At 35.5% G+C, this 22,715-nt stretch overlaps 2 protein-coding genes across 3 annotated transcripts; both read right to left on the reverse strand.

Moving 5' to 3' along the window:
* Window positions 1–476: 476 nt before the first annotated feature.
* Window positions 477–7,440, reverse strand: LOC112028444 (uncharacterized). 2 transcript variants are annotated; one of them, XM_024061134.2, is made up of 8 exons: window positions 6,852–7,440; window positions 6,683–6,735; window positions 4,521–4,580; window positions 4,336–4,413; window positions 2,918–3,047; window positions 2,497–2,549; window positions 2,033–2,218; window positions 477–801 (listed from the first exon to the last, which is right to left on the reverse strand). In XM_024061134.2, the coding sequence occupies exons 1-8, from the start codon at window positions 7,258–7,260 to the stop codon at window positions 652–654; spliced, it is 1,119 nt and encodes a 372-aa protein (XP_023916902.1). In that variant the 5' UTR covers window positions 7,261–7,440; the 3' UTR covers window positions 477–651. The 2 variants fall into 2 exon arrangements, with proteins under 2 accessions (XP_023916902.1, XP_023916903.1); XM_024061135.2 differs by having other exon boundaries at window positions 568–796.
* Window positions 7,441–13,949: 6,509 nt separating this feature from the next.
* On the reverse strand, window positions 13,950–21,839 carry LOC112028463 (protein RETICULATA-RELATED 1, chloroplastic). Its single transcript, XM_024061156.2, has 8 exons — window positions 21,266–21,839; window positions 20,437–20,601; window positions 20,241–20,333; window positions 20,050–20,165; window positions 15,945–16,043; window positions 15,554–15,859; window positions 15,266–15,430; window positions 13,950–14,545 (listed from the first exon to the last, which is right to left on the reverse strand). Exons 1-8 carry the CDS (start codon window positions 21,650–21,652, stop codon window positions 14,263–14,265), a joined length of 1,614 nt encoding a protein of 537 aa, XP_023916924.2. The 5' UTR covers window positions 21,653–21,839; the 3' UTR covers window positions 13,950–14,262.
* Window positions 21,840–22,715: the final 876 nt, after the last annotated feature.

The following is a 22,715-nucleotide window of genomic DNA, read 5'->3' on the forward strand; positions in this document are numbered from 1 at the left end:
TGATGATAAAATATTGATGAGTTACAAGTTATGAAATTGTTGTAAGAATTATTTATTTGAAAGATTTGTTCCCACACCCCAATGTTAGTGAATTCTACTTATTGAGTTATCTCACTCCCTTTATTTCCCCTTACAGATACATTAGAGGAATTATTGGAGTAAAAATTTTTGGAAGACGATAGTTACGAATTATTTTGTGTAACTGAAAATTTTATTATTATTTTTATGGCATTAAACATTATACTGGAGAATTATTTTAAGGTTGTTTTATCTTTGGTAGATTACAGCTCTGACATTTGTGATGAGATTTTAAGTTGCTAGTTGCTTTTATTTAATATTGTTTATGGATTATTTAGATTGAATAGACTTTTATTATTTATGATTTTGGGGCGTTACAACAACCTACTACTTATTGCAGTTAAAATTCATCTCCTTAATAACTGGAACAGTGGATTTTTAAGCAGAGGATGGGTACAGAAAGAAAACAGTTTAACCATTGGATAGAACCTCAGAACACACAACTCTCTTTATGTCACATGATTCATTGTCTTTTAGTGAAATGACTCCAAAAACAGCACAAGGAGGTGTCAATGCAACTTTGATTGTGAAAAGTTTTTAGTCTCACATTTATCACAAGCCTAGAGCAGGCTTTCATGAAAAGGTTCCACAAGGCTTCCATTGCTTTACTGCTGTCCTCAGCGGATCTGGGACTATAGCAGACCATGAAATCAAATCTGGCAAAGGTCCTGTGAGTGCAAGATAATTTTCACCTTCTCTTTTTGGCATTCTCTTCCAGCTTAACTATCATTCAAATTTCAAACTGTTAGTTTTCTTCTGTCTTAAGGGCACTGGTAAATAATAACAAGAAACTCAAAACTTACAGACAAGGAAAAGCGCATCATAATTTAATACATGCTCATTTATAATCAATGTTTACAATCTATTGGATGATTAGTCAGACGATACAAGCTAGGAATGTCTCACTGACACCAGCTTGAGCAAGAAGCTGCAAGCATTACTCCTCTATCACAATTGGATTAAAATCATAACTTCAACAATACAATATGAGAATTATGAGTAATGAAGAACCCTACAAAAATCTTATTATGTCTGTCCCTATCCACATGCCTAGCCCATTAAAGCTTGATATTCTTGTTTGAACAGTCCCCTATTAGTATAAATTACTTAAGGTGTCTTCAAGAATCCTATTCTTCTGTCCTGCATCATTTTTATCCCTAAATCCTCTGCATTACCATCCTTAATGAGACAAAAATTCTATAGGTAGTGTCATCTCTGATCCACCCTTAACAGTCATCAAGCAAACCACCAAAGGTTCAGTTTTGATAACTACTAGCCATCAGCTAACCATTGATTCTCCATTCTCTATAGATTCTCTACTGTTCTAATCAAGTATCAACCTATTATTAGCTTCTTAAGTGAAATTATGCTATTATCAAACAATGCATAAGATGATCCACAATTAGAGTCTATGAGTCATATTTACAGCCACTACAAAGATCACCTTTTCTTTTATTTCTTGGCCCCGCAGCAAAGGGCCTGTTTGAGTGTCCAGTGAAAATTAAAATGTTTTATTTTGTTTTGCATACAATTTTATGAAAGGATTAAGATTTTCAACCATCAAAGATTACCTTTTCTACTATTTCTTAACACTAAATTGGCCAGGCAGCAAAGGGCATGTCCATTGAAATTAAAATGTTTTATTGTGTTTTGCATAAAATTTTATGAAGGGTTTAAGAGTTTCAACCATCACTAAGTGCAACAGTCGGAAAAAAATAAATAAAAAATCTGTAACAGGGGTAGTTTATGTGTTTGCAAAATATGATTGGAACCATTGAATAACACTGGACAACTAAACATGTCCTAAATTCCTTTCTGAACTTTCTCTTCAATGCACTGTAAAAGTTGCTCATCCTTTTGGATTTATTTTGTAATCCTACTATGTATTTCTTGAAAAAGATGCAGCCACGTTTGTTCACAAATGAACATAATATTTTCATGAAAGAATCCCTACTTTTCCAGGAAATGCTTTGGATAGTGCCTTGATAGTATAATTTTGCACCCAGGTACCATCAATTGAAGAATTTTTGGGATGGACCACTCCATCTATCACATCAGCTGCTTCATCAATGCCACCGCAGTTCACCATGAGACGACCATTTGACATCAATCTATCATTCAATTCTAACCAGGTTTGAACCTGCCAAAGACCAGAAAGCAAGGAAAAATCAACAAAGAAATAGTCAAGCAGTGTTTGTGGATGACAGCAGAGAGTGTGTAGAACCTTGGCTCGAAGGACAAGATGATTACAGTAAAGTGCATTAACAATTGAAGAGATGATTGAAACTTTTTAACAAATTTAAATTTAAAACAGCACTTATACTGTGCTGGAGAACTTTGAACAGGAAATATCAAAGACCATGGCACCATGTCAAAAGCCAAGTCCCAACCCTTCATGTAAGAAAGTGAGATACAAACCTTTTGCAACTGCGGCAATACTTTTCCACCAGAAAACAAGTCAACAACAATGCCTGATATCATTTCAAGCACAACTTAGTGAGACAAAGGGGAGCAAAGTACAACTAAAAGCCATCCTTGTGAAAAAGAAGAAATGAGTTAGTAAAAGGAGGCATTTCCTAGAGATTGAAGTGCAATTAAATTAGATGACAAAAACTATGAAAATTGAAACAATAAACATGCTTCACGTTTTTATTTATTTATTTTTTTAAAAAAAGATGAGTAGAGAAGTCCACTAAGAGACTAACAAGACCCACAACCCATCCAAAAGTACCTCAAAACATAAATCTAGTTCCAAAATTCAAACCATCCAAAAAGTCCTAAAAAGAAACAGAAGGAGATGAAATAGGTAATACAAAAGCAATGCAGAAAGGAATCTCACCAGCAAACCCTCCAGAAGCATTAACTGACTGTGAAAGGGCATCACCAATATGAACATTAAGAATGCCACCAGCTACAGTGCGTTTCTCAAGATCCGAAAGCCCAAGATATTCTCTCGATTTCTCAATTAACTAGAATAGAAAAATTATGAGCTAAGGATGCAGTCAACCCGGGAACCAAAAGCTTTCAAGCATTTAACTAATGCAGATATGCTATCAGTGTAAGAAACATTTGGATTAAAACCACTGTAATAACATCCAATGTAAGTATTATTGCTAATATGTTTTTTAAACCATGTTACTTAGTAGGAAAGCAGCATATAAAGCTCCTATTTGATCCTATAGCTAGGAGAAAAATGTTTCTTCAAAGCTAATAGAAAGCTAGAAAATCCAAACCATTATAAGCCTCTGAAATGATTATAAATTTCCTTCCACAGCTAATGTGCTTCATAATTGCAATATAATAGCTGATATTATACTTGCACCTTTACTAAATGTTTAGCAATAAATAGAGGGCCCTGTAAAATCTCAATGTTCTTGCACAATGTGTTTTCATATCCTACAATAAATAAATTCCCATGGAATATAAATTTCAAATTAAGATTGCTACTTGAAATAGGCTCATTAATCTTTCTTCTTACTTCTTAGACATTGCTGCAATAGACTATGTAATAGTGAAGTTGCAATAGTACATGTTAAAAATTATTGATTGTCCCAAAAGCTTAAGCAACGAGATATGGTAAATTTAATCATTTAACCACATATTTCTAACAGTCTCCCTCACATGTGGGCTCAAAATACCTTTTAATAAGTGAGACTCAACACATGAGAATTTAAATGAGAGGTAAAGTAAAGGGGACAATAATCGAACTTAGGACCTCTTGCTCTGATACCATTTTAAATTACTGATTGTCCCAAAAGCTTAAGTTATTGAGAATCCTAATATTTCTAACAATATAGAAGCAGCTCCAAACAGCGTGCATAAACAGTCAACACTGCATATATTCTTGAGAGAAGTTCTATGATATATTGTTCATTTCATTATTTTAAAGAAATACCCTAGTAGGAAGAACTAGGTGATTCCCTCTTAGTACTACCTTCTTCAGCTTTTCATATGACAATAGATCAAGAGACCAATAAGTTTTAGAGGTTCATAGATATATGGTGTATTTCAGTGGATGCACTTTATTAAGATATTGACATTTTAAGAGAATCCAGGCCAATGCTTCTCAAATCAGAATTTCTGGGTGGTATAACTAGCACATTGTGAGAGGTTCTTTGTGGGCTTCCTTTAAAAGATTAGTTGATCAATGTAATTTCTGGGATCTTCAAGCTTGAAGTTGGTCCCAGATCTTTATAATGTATATAGCCTTAAGAAATTTAAATTATTAAGTTGGACAAGATACTTAGTGTACCCTACAATTTCATCAATCTCCCAGCCTTCAAGTTGCAATGATGGCCACAAGTCAAGCATTAGACGAGCAGTAGTTCCGCCACCCTGACAGAATAAGAATAATATTTCATTCATGAAATAACAAGTTTGGTTCAGAAAGATATGTATTACAATAATCTCAAAGAAGATATCCACATTATTTAAAGAGTTACCAAACCAAAGATAGCAATGGGACCTTTTGGGACAATAGCCGGCAAGCTAGCAAACTCATCCTGTATAATGCAACACATTCAAAGAACCCATCAATGGAAAGGAATTTTATTTTTCAATTAAAAGACGTGCACACACACACACACACACACACACACACACACACACACACACACACACACATAAATGTTACCATAGAGAGTGAGGGTAAACGAGCAGGATGTAACTTCCTCATGGCTGTATTCTTTATTTCTCCAAATACAAAGAATTTGAGAAAAATAATCAGGTAGTGATAGCCTTAACATAAAATTGAACATTTGAATGATTTTTAACATCGAATGGACAGCTGAGATTGGTAGTATAATATAATATTTTTTTCTGGTAGGTGGAGTCTTATATCTGTGGTTTACTCATAGGGATGGGTCCAAGGCGCCCTGCCTTGGTGAGGTTCCATGTCATTAAAAAAATAAAAATTAAATCCATTGCCCTCTAGAAAGTTGTAAAAAGCTTATCATACATTTTTTTTGTTATGAGAATTCTTAGCGTCTTATCAGATGAATAGATCCCAAAGATCATAAAATACAATATTCTTCTAGAAATTTTGAGGCTACTCCAAAGGATGCATGGAGTGGAATCAAACACCAGAAAAAAGCTTTTTTTTTTCCTCAACTTCCCAAGGAAAAAACATCAGCTAAGGAAGAAAACCATGTAAATGTACTAGTCACTTATCATATACATGGCAAAGTTAAAGACTTTGCCACATCATACAACACCAGGAAAACTTCAGGACAAGGAAAGCAGGACTTAGAGCATGTGGTGTCAAGAGGAAACATAATTCTCTTTTTCCCCCTTTTTATTTATTAGTAGGTTTGAAGTATGAAATTTACACAAATCTCTTTTCACCCACTCTTCATGACCTTCATGAGATATTGTATCAACCGAAAGGGGATCTATCTTTGTGCAGACAACGAAGCATGGTACCCTTGTGACAGTAGTTGACTAGTTTCTGGTTATTATTTAGTATACACTCCTATCTACTTTGTTGGGCAAATAACACCTTGGGAAGATTCCAATTGAAGAGTTAATATAACATATCAGGGTACCACTTGACCCAAAAGCTATAGCCAATGGACCCAATTATGTTATTAACTACTCACTCTTGTCATTATTATCCAATATGAGACTTTACTACTTAAACAACCACATCACTCACTTGTGAATATGCCAACATGCTTATTAGCATTATTGGCAAAAAATTAGGTGAATTTCTAATTGGAAAGTCAGAAAACAATAGAAACAAGTACTTTGTCCACTCCCTTTTACCTTCTCAAGTACCAATTTGCTTGAAGCCTAGAAGAGATATGAGAGCTGATTAGTAGTAGACATGCTCAAGAAAAATTACATCAATGGAGACAAAAGTTATCTTAAAGCAGATTTCAATCCTATTCATCCTCTCTCTCTCTCTTGCTGAAGCCTTAAGAAAATCCAGTGAAAGCCTTAGGATCCAGCTCATCACTCTTGAGACAAATATATTTCAAATAAAAGTATTGAGACCAAGCAGGTTATGAGAGATAAGACGAAAGACAAAATCTACCACAAAAGGTACTCTGGTGCAAGAGAATTATAATGTTCAATTGTGCTCTTCACCGGATGGTACTAAGAACTACTTTCCCCTCTACTATTCAAACTAGAATTTTTGTTCAATTGTGAGATTATGATACGACAATGGGGAAACAAATGGCGAAACCCATATATCAAATTTGAAAGACAAAAGGTGAAGATATTTTATTACAAAATGAGAAGAAAAAAAAAAAAGGATAAGCAATAACCTCATCAGCACACTACTAAGATGCCAAGAGTACATAGGAAATTGATAGAAAGCAAAAATATGCATATCCAACTTATTGACATTAGTACTCTCACACTGCCTGCTATATGTAAGAGGCTTATGAGTTATGACCACGAAGTACCAATTCAATACCGAGCTCAGAAAAAGGAATATCATGAATATTTTTGTCAACAATAAAACCAAAAGTAGGACACAATCTAATAATTTGCATAATTCATTAAATTAATATGCTTAATTGGCAGCAATTATCTGGTTTGAATTATCATATTCAAGCAAATAAAGGAAACAATAAAGAAAGAGAAAAGCTTGACATACCCAATAGGAACCAGTCCATTTCTGGTCCTTGTAAAGAATACTATGAACATTATCTGCATGCATCAACATAAAGAAAACACAGAAAGACAACTGGGTCAGAAGTGAACTCGAAGAGTAGGGGTGAGTGAAGTTGTTTTAATAACTAGGCTTTTATTATGAGAGAGTATACGAGTAGCGTCGAGAAGCAGCATCCTGGAATTTGGAGTATCGAGAATTAAAATGTCGTTGAATTGGCTTCTTATAGCTGTCACTACTTGATAGTCTTCTTCTTCTTCTTCTTCTTCTTCTTCTTCTTCTTGTTTTTGATCTTGTTGTTGGGGCCATGAAGAAGAAGAACCAGCCTGGGACTTCGTTGCTTGGGTCTTTAGTTTTGGAGTACATGATGATGATGTTGCAGTTATAGTTGTAGAGCTCCATAAAGATAATAGTAGTCGTTTTGAAATGGAATTGGAACAGAAATAGTTGGAGTTGGTGAGTAAAGAGAAGCTTGACCCATTTCCCTTTCCTTGGCTGAGGCTGATATTGATGATTGGGTGAAGAAGCTGAAAACCCCCCAAACCCAATACATGTCCTGACATTGATTTGTGTATTTACTTTACTAGGAGTTATTAGGATGTCGACTCGAGATACAGTCACTCAACAAAGACTACAAAGTACAAGACACGGCTGTAGTGTAGAATTTGCACATTCCCAACACAAAAGCCCTATCCAGAACTCTGTTATCCATGGCTGCTACAGCCAAAGTGCCAAAAAAAAAAGATTTTTAACGTCACATAATATTTATGTTTATGTAAGGTAGTTTCTAAAGGCTGAATTATAGTAATTAATATTTTAGTTTATTTTGGCCTATTTTAGCCTATTTTGGTCCATTCAAACCAATTCAATTCACTTTAGCTAGTTCAATCTGTTGGGCCCATTTAGGTTTATTTTAGTCTATTCAATCCACTTTACATAAAAGTTGAAACGTTTTGCATTTGGATTCTAAACCCCTCATCTACCTAATAACACAATTGACTAATGATTTCACATTAAATCTAACCCACCGTTAATTTAGCCCCTCTTCTATTTTATTTCTTTCTTTTTTGTCTATTCCTTTCTCAAAAATTAAAACCAACTAATTCATTCGTACCAAAGTGATAACCATAAAAATCATAGCATCATTTAATTTAATAGGAGGTTTGACTCCCTTCCATAAGAGTGTTGTGTTGCTTTGCCTACCATTTTGAACAAGCCCATGGGCAACTTTGTTGTAGTCCTTTTTTAGGTGCTGAAAGCTATAGCTAGTGAAGGTGTCTCAGGCAAGCTGGATTCCCTGGATGAGGTGGCTTGCTTTGCTGTTTGTGATGCCTTCATTGATGGTTTGAATGACTTTGAGAGCATTGGATTCAAAAATGACTTGGGACAATGCCATTTCCTAAGCCAGCAGAACTCCCTACTCAAGAGCTAGTATTTCCACAACTTCTATTGGGTAGTGGGCTTGCAAAACTTTTCTTAGTGCAACAATTGGTGGCCTTTATTATCCCAATGATAACTCCAATGCTGGAGTTATTGCCATCATTGGCAGAAGCTCCATCCACCTTGATTTTAAAGGTTTCATTTGTGGTGGGGGGGGGGGGGGGGGGCGGGCATCCTTCTAGGGGGAAGGCCTTTGAGGGGGAGGGTCAGAGGTTGCAGTCTCCTTGAAATCAACAATATTGTTTTTGCCCATTTGGCTTGGGTGGGAACCTAATTCATTATGAATTACTTGGTTCCTGTTGAACCAGATTTCCCAGGCAGTGGCGAAGAATGATTCTAAAGCCTTAGAGCAGCCTTCTGATAGGAGTTTCAAAACTGAGTCCAAAAAATTCTAGCTACCAGTGAGGGGGGTTTGGGTTCCCTTTAACCAAAGATGCCATACCTGACTGGTGAAGTCATAAGAGAGAAGGGCATGATGGAGAGTTTCAAAAGCTTTTCCACAAATTTGGTAAGTTCCTAGGGTATTGATACCTCTAAGATCAAGATTCTTAAGGGTAGGGAGACCATTGACACATCCTCTTCATGCAATAATTTTTATTTTTGCAAGGAGTTTTAAGCACCACAAGCTTCGCCATAATAGGGTTCTCGGTCTCCCAATGAGCTCTCACCTTCCTCCATGCTATCAATCAGCTTATGGGCAATGTGGTAAACACTCTTTACGATGAATTCCCCCTTTCTTGTTACCCAACCAAATGATATTGTCTTCAATCATGTTGTAGCTTAGAGGTATTTTGAGAATTTTCTCTACCTCAAAAGGAAGGAAGGTAGCTCAAAGGGTTTCCACCTTCCACCATCTTGTGTCTTGGTCAATGAAGGTAGAAACCATGGGGTATTCAGCAATGTTTTTAGGTGGAGGGGGGGGGGGGGAGATGACTTTGTAAGTGGAAGGGTGGGCAGCCACTTGTCATCCCATATGTGAATGAGCTTTCCATTCCCTACCCTCCATCTAGTGTGTTCTTGAATCACCTTCAAGCTACTGTGTATGCTTCTCCAAGAGTATGAGGGTGAAGCACCAAGCTTCACATTGAGGACATCCTAGGAATATCTAGCCTTAAACACTCTGGTCGCTAGAGAATCTGGGTTTGAGAGAATTCTAGCATTACGAGGTTAAAAGCTTGTAGGTTACGAAACCCCATACCTCCCTTGGTCTTTGACTTACACATCCTTCGCCCACTAATCCAAGCAATTTTCGTCTCCTGCTCTTTTTGTCCCCACGAAAAATTCATCTTTATGCTCTTTAGTTCTTCACAAAGCCAGAAACAACTCATAGTGTATGTTAGGACAGCTTGAGCGACTACCTTGATCAGGATTTCCTTCCACCCTATTGAGAGGAGCTTCCCTTTCCACCCAACAAGCTTTTGCCCCGCCCTTTGTTTTATATCCGCGAAGACCAATGATTTTGATCTACCAATAATGGAAGGGAGACCAAGATATTTGGAATGATGAGAGTCTTGCATTTTGGTAGTAGTCAATTTGGTCATTGTTATTTTTAGCTTGCAGTCAATTTAGTCTCTACTATTAACTCACTAATGGAAAATACTTATGTGGCAAATGTTGTACACAACTGGCACACACATGGCTAATAAAAAAATATAAAAAATACTTAATTTCTCTCTAAAAATCACATTAGCAATTTTAAGAATGAAAAAAATTCATATTAGAAAAACAAAACAAAAAATTTAAAAGGAGGAGTTAAAAAAAAAAAAACTTCCCAGATTTTCTTAGAGTTTCTTGGAAGCCAAACATAGCAAACCACACACATAAAAATAAAATTCAACCCCAAAAATTCTCCACAAACTCCAAGCCAGTAAGCCACTACAACGAACACAGCAACACCACCGCAAACTCCAGTAGCCAACAACACCATCGAATTCGGCAAGTGCATTTCAATCTCGGTGGTGGAGCTTGAACCTAGATCTGGGCAAGTACAAAACCATATCTAAAAGAGAGAGAAAATAAATGAACCTGAGAGAGAGAAAGAGAGAACACTTTAGCTAAGGTATCGAAGAATGGAATTTGCAAAACCTAATTGGTTTTCAGAAAAATTCAAACAGCATAAGCCACGTTGCTTGCTAGCATCACTTTCCAATACCACCTCAATAAACACCTCCACTCCCAAGTTCAGACTTCAATCCAAAACACAATGACATCCTCCTTCTACTTCTTCAATTCATTCTCTGCAATTGCAACTCCTCATTGCCAAAACAAGAATAGAAAATGCTTGTTGAGCTAACCTGACCCAACCCTATGCTGAGTTTGATTTTTGTATGTGGGGTTGTTTTTTGGGTTGTGTTTGGTTGTTATGAAACACTAAGAAAATCAAGGGAATTTTTTAAAAAACTCATCTTTTCAAATTTTTTGTTTTTGTTTTTCTGACGTGCATTTTTTTATTCTTAAAATTGCTGATGTGGTTTTCTTACATAGCAATTAAATATATATATATATATATATATTTTTTTTTATTTTATTTTATTTTATTATCAATAGCAATTAAATATATATATATATATATATATTTTTTTTTATTTTATTTTATTTTATTATCCAAGTGTGTGTCAACTATGCACACCATTTGTCATGTAGGCATTTTCCGTTAGTGAGTTAACAGTAAGGACCAAATTAACTGTAAGTTGAAAATAACAGAGATCAAATTGACTGCTACAAAAATGTAAGAACCAAATTGATTGTGATTCCAAAAGGTAAGGATCAAAATGGTGTTTTCACCATAGATTTATTTATATATTTTTTTGAATCTACTCTCCATCTCTTCTTTAATTGCTTTATGGCTAGAGGTTTATGGGTTGGAAGTAAATGGGGGATTAGGTTGAATTTTTTAAATCTCTCATCTATTTCCCACTTTATGAAGCTCATTCTATGTCCAGCCAATATCTTAAATTTAGAAGTAGAGGAAAATGAGTTCTTTCTATTTGGAGCCCTCTTATGCGATCAAATTTGGAAATACAGAAATAAAGTGGTGTTTGAGGGAAGGTCCCCTTGCTTTGTGGAGGTCAAATCCTCATTGGAAAAAATTCTTATTGAGGACACTAGTTTGAGGCAGCAGGTAGCTTCAAAGGAGAGAAATGAACCTCTGAGAAGTGTTTTTAGCTAGACCAAACTAGTTAAAGGCACCATCAAAATTAATGTAGATGCATCAATGGACCATTCTTATTTCATTTTTACTGTTGTGACTAGAGACTAGAGAGGGGACTTGATATTTGTTCGCTCAAATAAAGCAAACACCAACTCCCCTCTCTAGGCTGAAGTTGAGGTGTTGAGATGGGTTGTATCTCTTGCTAACCAGATGAATTCATTAGCTATCACCTTCGAAGGAGATTTTCAAATTTGCCTCAACACCGTTTCTAAGCATTGCTAGGAGGTTTCATGGAGGATTAAAACAATCACTCAAGAGACTATTGTAGCACTAGAGTCTCTACCTAATCCAACAGTTTGTTGGGTCCCTAGGAAGGCAAATATGGCAACTCATACTCTAGCAAGGTGGTCCTTTCTTAATAATTTTGTAGGTTCCTTTGATGTTACAAATTGCCCCCAGTGGAAGCTAATTTTCTTTATGTTATATAATCTCCTTTCTTTTTGCTGTGTTTTCTTTGTTTGGAGTTTTTTTTTTTCTTTGTAATAAAAAATTGATGTTTATAAAAAAAATAAGACATAGGAAAAGCGCTCTCTCTCTCTCTCTACCCCCCCCCCCCCTCTTCTCCCACCACTCTTGATTAGTATTTCATGTTACATTGAGCAATAACTCTAATATTCTAGTGATAATGAAGTTACGAATGAGTGAATATGCAGTGCCATGATAAATTAACAACTGTACTCTTAACCAAAACAAAGTTACATTCTTTTATTTATTTTTTATTATTATAATTATGAAAGTGTAAGTCTTATAAAAAAAATTATGAAAGTATAAGTAAGAAAGTAAGTTGGAAACCAAAGATCAACCTGTGGGATTGAATAATCTCCAATAACTCCAAATGTTTGAGAGCCAAGAAATGTACCTTGGAAAGGAGGGGGCATGGTGCTTATATAGTGGTATAGAGTTGACCAAGATCCTGTGAATGTAGGCTCTTTCCTTATAGGAAGAGTATGGAGCAAATGTTCTAAGATCCTTGGGCCTAACTTTCCATGTTTGGAGGATACGAATGTGTAGAAGAATCTGTGGGCATGGTGTGAAAGTTCTTTCCATATGGAGATACTAGAGTGGAGAACTTGTAAACTGTGTGTGGAGCTAAATATGAAGGGTCGTCATTCATGCATTGCTTCGTCTACTATGTTTTGTATCAGATGAGTAAATTTAACTATTGTCACAGATATTAGTGAGCACTCAGGGGGCTTGATGATCTCTGGGGTGCTTGACGAACATTGGGGACACCTGAAGATACACATAAGGCTTGACAATGCTCATGGGACCTAAAGATAGTTTATTGTCTAATGATGGTATTGGGTCTAACGATGCCTTTGTACTTGAAGACTCTAGGGTGTTAGCCAAAATTTGGGATGGTGAAAATATTCCCTATCAATAAACATTTCCCCTTATTGTTATGAAAGAGTCCTAACATTATGCCATCCTCCAAGGTTCGTAAAGGGAAGTGATCTTAGGGTACCTTTTCCAATGTTGTAGCTAGAGCAAAGGTCCATGTGGTGTTGCATTAAAGACAAACAATAATAGGCAAAGGTGATAAGTCTTTTATATGACACTCCATTTTAGGCAAAGATGATCAATTGCCACCTTCAAGTAGACTTTTTCAAACTAATTGTCCATTTAGTATAATTAATTTTGCCAACTTATTTTACTATTCAATTTATTTTTGCTATTATTCATGGGTCCCACTGCACTTTTTGGTATTATTCATAGGTTTCACTATACTATTTCAGTTAACTTTTACTTTTATCTACAGTACTTTTAGCAAAAAGTTTTCAGTTTCAACAAAATAAGTAGATCCCAAACAAACCCTAAATATGACTTTAGGTGAGGAAAATATAATGCAACAAAATAGTTTTATTGCTTAGATATATTAGGCGACGAAAATGATGACAAACATTAGCCGGCAAAAAGTGTTTCATAGCCCTATGTAGCAATAATTTTTTTGTTGCAATAGACTTTGTTTTACGATTGCACTTGCAAGCCTATCATGTGATACTAGTTTTGACCCTCGTATTAGGGATAGACGACACATAAAATAATATCCATCCACTTGCAAAAGATAAAAAAAATGTGATCCACCAGCTAAGAGCCTAAGATGTAACGAATTAAATTGAAATCCCACCTGTTGGGATGTAACAAATTAACAAATTTATCACACCCACAAGGGGATACGAAATATGATCCTATCACAGCTATAAGGTATACAAAAGGTTGCAAAAATAAAGCTAATATATCATGTATCCGATACATATAACTAGTTAGGGGAGAGCGTGGATTCTTGTATCCTTTTTCAAGGATAAGAGACCATCCTTGTAAACAAGGCTTACTTGAATTGAATTCTGACTCAATTGGGGTGAAATTACATAAGTTCATTACAAATATTTGCAGTTGGATCATTTGATAATAGAATAGATTAACATTCACAACTAACGACAATGATGGCAATAATTCAAAATCATTGAATTGTTTGGGACATGACAAACAGTTTTTGCGAAAAGTTTGAGAGCCCCAAAAGAAATGTTTAGAAGTTATTTTTCAAAACAATGTAATATTCCCATTAAAAAAAGGTGTAATATCATAACTAAACCTTCAATCTATAAGAAAATTTCAAGAACAATCAATTTTTCTTTTTTTTGATACAATCAATTCTGGATACAGCATTGTTATTCATGTCAATTTAGATCAACTGCAAGTACTTTAATGAGAAAAAAAAAAAATCCTCCCCAAAAATATTATTCTTGTACTAGTCATTATATTTTCTCTCAGCCGCCCCACTGCTGAAGCAGCCATGAATCATTATGGATACCTCCCACCTGCTCTTTCTCCAAAGTTTGGCGAGCAAGCTCTCAATGTCTTCATCATATGGCAAAATTGGACAGTGATAGTGATTAGATCAACAGAACTATGCTCAACTTGTAGTCACCTTCTTCCGGACAATCCTCTTTCTCCGTGCCTTCGGAGCCGCTGGTTCCCCATCAGCAACAGAGTCAACAGTCCCCTGTTTGATGCCAAGGAGCCCAAGCCCAGAAACAATGGCATTCTTTGATATAAACCATTTTGAAGATGCCCTATTAACATCCTCAGAAGGTCTGCTGTAAACCTTCAAGAGACTATCTGATTGAACCAGTGGATCTGCCTCTACGCCTAACCATGCCAGCCTTGATCTCTCTCCTAATTGAACATTCAAAATCCTGCATACAATGAGTACTAACAAAAGTTAAACAGCTCAAGCTCTGATGAAAGTATCCAAAGGCAGGGACAATTATTTTAGGTACATAAAGTTTGGACACCAATACCGATCAAACAAATAAGCTTTCATAATCTATGGTTACAGATTTCAATATAATCAAAATGTGGATACTTATTAACAAGTTCTGACAAGGATTGCAAATCTATTACTTACAGAAGGAATTTATCAAGGAAGACACCTTAATGAATAATCTGGCATCAAATGTAAATGGGTCCTTTGACATAGAAGCAAGGAGACAGAGAATGCTAATGCCACCAGATGGAATTCTCAGAGCATATGAGGCAAACATAAAATATATATTGACAAACTGACAAGAATATAAACCCAACAGAATAGCACATATTTTGTTCTAAATAAATAAATATAAGAATAAATAAGAAGCTCTTTCCTAGAAATGAATAAGCTATTAGCAAAAGCTAAAACAATAATGAAAGAGAAGCCACTACGGTTAGAAGACTATACAACTAAGTGAACATATTGATTATATCAACAATGAAGAAAATCCCCAACAATATCATATCAATTTAATAAATTAGAATGAGAGAGAGGTTTAAAAATATCCATTTAGCATGGGAAAATGCAAAAACTACGTAAGTCAGTGAGTGTGAACCAGCACTATTGTCGGGTTTACATGAATGACTTGGTAGAGAAAGAAACAGACCTCAAAGCTGTGCTAAAAAACAGTGCCACTCCAATAACATCAAAGTGGCTGATCATTGCTCTATCAAATCCACTTAACAACTGATATCTGAGGTTTGCATAGAGACCGAGGAATGCACCATAACCAAGTGCATTGGTACTCACGGTTGGAATTGTCACAGACAACCTGCCCAACAATTAATGGTCACCCAAAATAAATTTGTCTGAATACTTCGCCCCATCACAAGCAGAGTTATTTACTTTCCTACTTTTAAGGTGAAAAGAAAACAGATTAACAAAAGACATTTACCTTCCCCCCTTTTTACTGGCCAAAAAGTTTGATACTGTACCCTGTACTGCTCCAGCACTTAACCCAACCATACACAACTCTGCAGCCTTATAGAAGAACGAATGGATTCTCTTTTGCAAGTCAAATTCTCGAAGTGGGTAACTCTTTTCAAATATATTGTTTGGGAGTTTTTGTAATGTATTTTGCAAGTCGTTTTGGAATGTGTTACCATATGAACGACAAGGAGCAAGAGACCAAACAACAACAGCATTGCAGGCTGCTATGGTAAGGACATTAATAAGTGCCAAATCCCACTCCTGTTTTATCCTACAACCATAGTAAAGAGAATCTAATCAGTTAATTATATTTAATGGGCATAACAGATAAAGTTTGTCATAAATAAAGCACATACCTATCCTTACGGTTCTTCAACTCCCACCAAACTGAACAGCCAATTGTAGCAGCCTGCTCCAAAAGAAGCTTATATAAGAAGGCAGGATCTGCAATCATCCTGTGCAACAGAATAATTTTAGTTGATTACACAAGAATCCGAGGATAGACTCAACTGCTTACTGATATTAAATCAATCAATGCACATGGAAAAGAATCAACCACTAATTTGTTCACAGCATTATTGAGAGGTTGACATAAAGATATTATCTGTTATATAATTGTGTCTAAAATTTGGGAAAGAAGTTTATCCAGAACATTAAATCCATTTCTAATACTTCATTGCCTACGATTATGTACCTCTGATGGCACAAAACAGCCTCTATGACTCTTCTCCAAAGAGCATCTCTCTCAGTCCCAGATCTCCACAACCATTAGCCTAACAAAGCTTGGTTAACTCTTCTCAAGCATCTAATACCTAACCCCCACCTCTACAATGGTTCACAAATCTGAGAGCACTTCACTAGGTGGACTTTAGTTTCAGCACCAATACCACTCCATAGAAAATCTCTGTAGTTTCTCAATACAAACCCTGGACATCACCATTTGGGGACACCAATAGGTACCAGCAGAACTAATGGGTCACCGGCGATGATTATAATATTTTGAAATCTCCAATGATATTTCTTTTAAATTTCTTCAAACTTTTAGTAATAGATTTTCAATTGAAATAGAACTATAAACTTCCAGAAGTTTAGCAGTAGAGTTTCATCTAGAATATAATTAGCTTAGTAATTTTAATGTGCTTTTAACGTGGTAAGGACTCTTCTGTTTTATGTACTGTTTGTGCAGCATGAGAGAGAGTATAATTAGATTAATAATTTTAATATACTTATAATGCAGTGTGTGTGTGTGTGTACACTTGATGCAATCTCAATGTGAGAAAATTATTAAATACTCCCGGAGTACCATAAATACGTAGTCCCTCCTCTCACATGAATGGTGGGTTCCATCATGAATTTAATTAGTAGGACCCACCATTCATGTGAGATGAGTGAGTACGCATTTATGGTACTCTGGAAGTACATAATAATTTTCCCTCGACGTGTAGGACACAACTTATATTATATAGTGCATGATAATATGATATCATGTATGATATTTCATTAAATCTTAGTAAGCACTATGAAACAAAAGATTAGAATGATTGCCACACAGCAGCTGCATGGCTTCAAAGAAAAGAACCCTTTGGAAGACCCCCACTAAAGATTTAGGACTTGCTCATTAAAAGGCCCATACCAATTGAAAAGGGAGTTTTAGTTGAGAGTCCATCATAGTCGTTTGGCCCTCATTGGTTAAAGTCTTATTACAATAATTACAAATTTACATGTAGGGTTATAATTTACTTAATCTAAGGATTAGGATTAGTTTGAATTAGAGCTCTCATATTTATAAAAAGGCTCCTAACTCTGTCTTGTTGTGTTAGCACTTAATTAATTGAGATTTATAGCTTTGCTTGTTAAGCATGTGATTTTGTGGAAAAAAAAAAAACACATAATGTTGCAATTTATTTATTTTTTCACTGATAAAACATCTTTTTTAAAAATATGATATTTCAATTCCTTCTATTCTTTATTTCTTCTTTTTTGTTCTACTGTATCTCTATCATTTTTAAATCTACGAGAGGAGAATCTTAAAAACTTCCTTTTCACAGTAGAAATCACACTTTAACGCCCAACCTTTTTCTCATCAAAGAAGGAAATCTAGCAAACTAAAAATACAAAACCTAGGCTCTGTTAGTGTTCATGTCACCAACATTGGAATCCCTGCTAACAGCAACCTTATTCCTATTGTCCTTGCTTTGTTCTCAATAAAAAATTCAACCCTACCTCCATATCATTACAAAGCCTAAATCCTTATTCTACACCAAAGTGATAATTCAAAATCCACTTTATAACCCTTGATTTTCCCCTCTCCAAACTTCCCAACAACATGACAATCAATCTCTTGCAACCTATGACCACTCAAAACCCTTCCAGAAGTCCTCACAAATATAACTCACCACCTTTATTTATTTATTTTTGATAAGTAACAAATCTTTTTTTCTTTTTATTTTTATTTTTATAGGTAAGTAACAAATCTTTATTAAATCAAAAACTTGCAAGTTTAGCATACAAAAAAGGAAAATGAAATCTTTTTTTTTTTTGATAAGTAATAAGTTTTATTGATATAAAAAAGGATCACCCTAGTACACAGGGAGTGTACAAGGGGTCACTAACTCAAAGACAAAATTTACAAGAAAAAGGAAAATGAAATCATCCTCTCAAATTATACTGCTCAATCATCTCTAACAAAGAAAAAGAAGAATCTAATAGAAGAACTCTAGTCCAATCCATCAAGGAGTAAAAGAAAAATGACTTAAGCTCATTGCTAGAACGTTCACATCCCTCAAAATTACTAGCATCTCTACTGCCAAATACACCACATCAAGCAATGTGGCACCATCTTCCATAGAACGGCATTACGATTCTGGCCAAAGCTGCCCTCCCAAGATGTTAACAAATCGATAACCTACTGTGGCATAACCCAAAGTATACCAAATAAACAAAAAATCACGGACCACAGCTCAAATGCTATAGGACTGTAGGAGCAAATGGTCCACATTTTCCCCATTCCATTTGCACCTAACACGCCAATCAATAACAATAATACCTTACATACTTAATCATTTGTCAAAATCTTTCCCTTTGCAGCAGTCCAGGAAAAGAAAAAAACCCTAGGGGGGGATCTTAGACCTACTGATAATTTTCCATGGAAATGGGGCTGGGGTAGACATACCCCAAAACCTGTACATTTTCCCCATTCCATTTACACATAACTCACCACCTTTATTACATAAGACAATTGTTAAACGCATCCATACTACAGCTGTCCTACACCAGAGTATACTTAGAACCCAAATGACACATGTCCAAGCTTGAGTTACATTATAACTTGATTGCCTTAACAAATCAATACCTATTATCTCATACACTGCATATTCTAAACCCAGGGTCCCCTCATGTGACAGAAATCAACATAAAATACTTTACTGCATCTCAAGGGGTTCACCAGGTCTTTAATCTTGCACTTATGCAAGGGTTCTAATCCAGTGCTAAAGAATTGAATAAAACTAGGATAGATTTTTCCTCCAAAAGCCTCCTCCAACCCATTACGTGGTGATTCATGCAACCATCCACTTGTATTACTTAATCAAGTCACATGACTCACTAAATAGATCATGTGACTAAAAGATATCATGGACGGTTTTATCAATCGCCATGTAGTGGGTTGGAGGAATTTTCCACCAAACTGGTTTAAAGGTAAACTTTTTTTTTGAGAATAAGGTGATATCCTGCAAGGACCCTGCATTCTCCTCACTTTTCTCTTTTCATTCTTGGATTTTCTTTTCTTTCTTTCTTTTTTGTTTTTTTATTGAAAGAGGCGAGGGGGTGGGGGGGAAGAGAGATGTAGTGACAATAACAAGATGCCATATCACAGAACAGGAACAGGAATCTATTAAAAGAAGCCCAAATTTCAAGGGAATCAGTTTAAGTTGTAGGTTAATTGCAACCTTGCATCACACAAAAAGTTTCAATGTCATGAAACAGTTTTTTATATTCAAATTTCATGGCAAATGCACATGTGTGAAGCTTTGTTTCTTTATATTCAGAAATTATGATAAATGCACACAGGTAAGCTTAGTTTTTTTACATTCAATTATCATGGTGAATGCACATGTAAAGCTTTTTCATTCTTGTAAAAAGATAAGCCTGATGCCAGAAACTGAATTCCTTGAGCTATTTCTACTGTATCAGCATCTAAGGAAGCAAAAGTGAAACCTTAAGAATATAATTAGGATCCTTTTTTTTTATTGGAAATGAACATACTGAGGGATTTTATCAAAATATATTGTTTCAAGTGCCAAAAACAAAACAATCCCAAAAACGTTGCAGATATGAACAGTTAAGACCAAAAACAGAGAGAGAGAGAGAGAGAGAGATTAATATGTAAATGTCGCATAGGATTATATGGGAACTCTGCAACTTTGACAGCCAATGATGTGGAATTAAAGGAAGCATATTCACCTGCCAATAAATGCCCTCGACATTCCTTCAGGAAGTGCTCGGGAGATAAATCTAGTAGTAGTTGGCCGGGCATTGATTGCTAGGAATTTTACCATTTGAGCAGAGCTAACCAGACCCTGGTGGCAAAATTTGAGTTGGTATATGGAGAGATAATTCTTTGCCAAAAGCATGTAGTTAGAGAAATACCATACCATTTCATAAGCTTGTCGGAATCCAGCAGGCAAATCCATCATTGTCTTCTGCCACTCGTTTAACACCGCATCTACGAATTTACGATCAAAAAGCTGATAAAAGGCAAAAAATTATTACTGCATTAGAAAATACTAATTAACAGCCCTCACAGGCAAAACATTTAATCTACTCAAGAGCATATAAAAGAATTTTAACCTCCTCAAGAAATTTACGTCTCCTAAATAGGCCTCCCTCATCCCCTTCATCACCATCATCAAAGTCATCAAAGTAATCGTCATCATCACCATCATCATCACCACCATCACCACCACCATGATTTATTTTCTTTCCAATATCTCCACCACCTCCCCCGATTGCAGTCTGCAATTCCAGAAGTATCAGTCATGTTGCTCAAGACAATGAATAATTTTCATCACAACATGTTTAAACCAAATCAAAGCAGTGAAATTCAGTTAATTGGTTAAAGGAATGCAGAACCTCGAATCTGGGAACTTAGACCTAGATCAGCACCCAAGTCCAAATCTATAAATATGTTGGTTCCCCCTAAAATAATATTTGCATAATTTAGGAGTTATATAATTTAGATATTTCACCAGTTTCAAACACAACCAGAAGTCCACTTTATCTCAGAAGGCTATATAAGAGTTACAAGACCTATTAAGTTAAAGGAAAAATTGTAATAAGGCTGATACAATGTCAACTATGCTCTATGGTACTAAATGTTAAGAAAAGCCTTATAGAAATTCAAACAGGAAACTTAAGCAGCAGAATCTTAAATTATTTATTCTGGAGACAAAGATAGAGCAATGAATCTCAAGAATTCTATTCTTGAAGTAAACATTTAGTTCTTAATAATTTTAAGTTTGTGCAAAAAAGGTCCTACAGTTATGTTTCACAATTATCTCCAAATAATTGTGAAACATAGACTAAATGTGTAGAGTGTAATGTCTCAAATAATTGTGAAAAACTCTGAGCAATCAAACACTAATAGATGTTAGAAAGAAAGGAAGAGAGAAAGAAGTACCTCGGGGCTAGACTGGGATTGCTTCTGGGACGTATCAAGCTTGCCTTTCTCCAAGGTAACCGCACCAAACGCACCGTACTGCCCTTTCATAACCGGACTCAGCATAGAAGAAGAAGAAGAAGAAACAGCCGGTGGCGCTACCAAGCAACGCTCCAATAAACTCACGGAGGAGGAGGAGTCTCCTTCCACCACTGCCGACGACGACGAAGAAGAAGAAGAAGAAGAAAAGGCTTTGAGTACCAGAACTCCCCTCCTACTGCGAACAAGTTTCTTACCAGCCACCGGCGGCAAGTAGGGACCACCAGCAACCCCCTTCGATGATGACGATGATGATGATAAGGTCTTTATTGGCATAATTTGCGCCGTTTGGAACACCGCGTGAGACATTTTTTTTTTTTCTGTTTGGATATCAAGAAAATTACATAGGGTAGGGGTTTTTTAATTTTTTTTTTGGGTCTCTCTCTAAGAAGGGGGAGTGTGTTAGCGAGAGAGAGAGAGAGTGAGAGAGAGAGAGATGTGAAGATGTTAAGGGGGGTTTTGATGTAGGTGCGAAACTCACACAGTCACACTAATAGAGAGAGAGAGAAAGAGAAAAACCCAATCCGAAAGTTTAGTTAGGTGAGTTGACTCGGGCGTGTTTCGGTGAGTCAAGGCCGGGTTTTATTTTTGGTTCTAATGGGCTGGGCTGGGCTGGGCTGGGCTGGCCTAACTAACCATCACCGGATGGTCTTCACTCTTCTCCTGCTCTAACTAACCATCACCATCACCTGTTGGTCGTCTTTTCCAGGCCTCCAATTACTATTACGCCCCCAAAATCCTCTTTAGCAAAATAATAAACTGTTCATCCAACCAATTAAAAGTATTCAACTATTGATAAGTTAATAGGGTTTTTTTTTAAAAAAAAAAAATTTGAAAGGGATAATGATAAGTTAATGAATAATAATCATAACCTTAAAAGAATAAAACCTCGGCAAAAATTAATGGATTTTGTATGGAAAATGTAATGAATAATTTCATTTCAAATTACATAAATTTGATAAATTTCAAGACTAACAAAATTTTTTGATAAATTTCAAATTAATTAAAATGTTATAAAAAAAATGTTATGATTTAAAAAATATAGCAGTTGGGAATTTGAAAAATGTAATTGTTGGGAATGAATAAATGAAGAATATAGAAAGATTAAAAAATAATAAATGAAGATTAAAGAAAGAATGAAAAAATAATATTTAAATTGGATAAAAAAAATTATAGAGTATGTTGAAAAGTATATTTGAAAAAGTAGATTAAAAAAAAAAAAGACAAAATGTACTGTTTACTCTTCAAATTTTACAAAAATATAGAGAGTCTGCTAGAGTTCATAGGATAGTTATCTCATTATGAGTACTATTTATGTACTGTGAAGGTCTTGAAGTAAGGAATGAAACTTAAGCAAAAAATTAACTAAAAA

The sequence above is a fragment of the Quercus suber genome, unplaced genomic scaffold (assembly GCF_002906115.3).
Source record: "Quercus suber isolate HL8 unplaced genomic scaffold, Cork oak 2.0 scaffold_408, whole genome shotgun sequence".
Lineage (NCBI taxonomy): Eukaryota > Viridiplantae > Streptophyta > Magnoliopsida > Fagales > Fagaceae > Quercus > Quercus suber.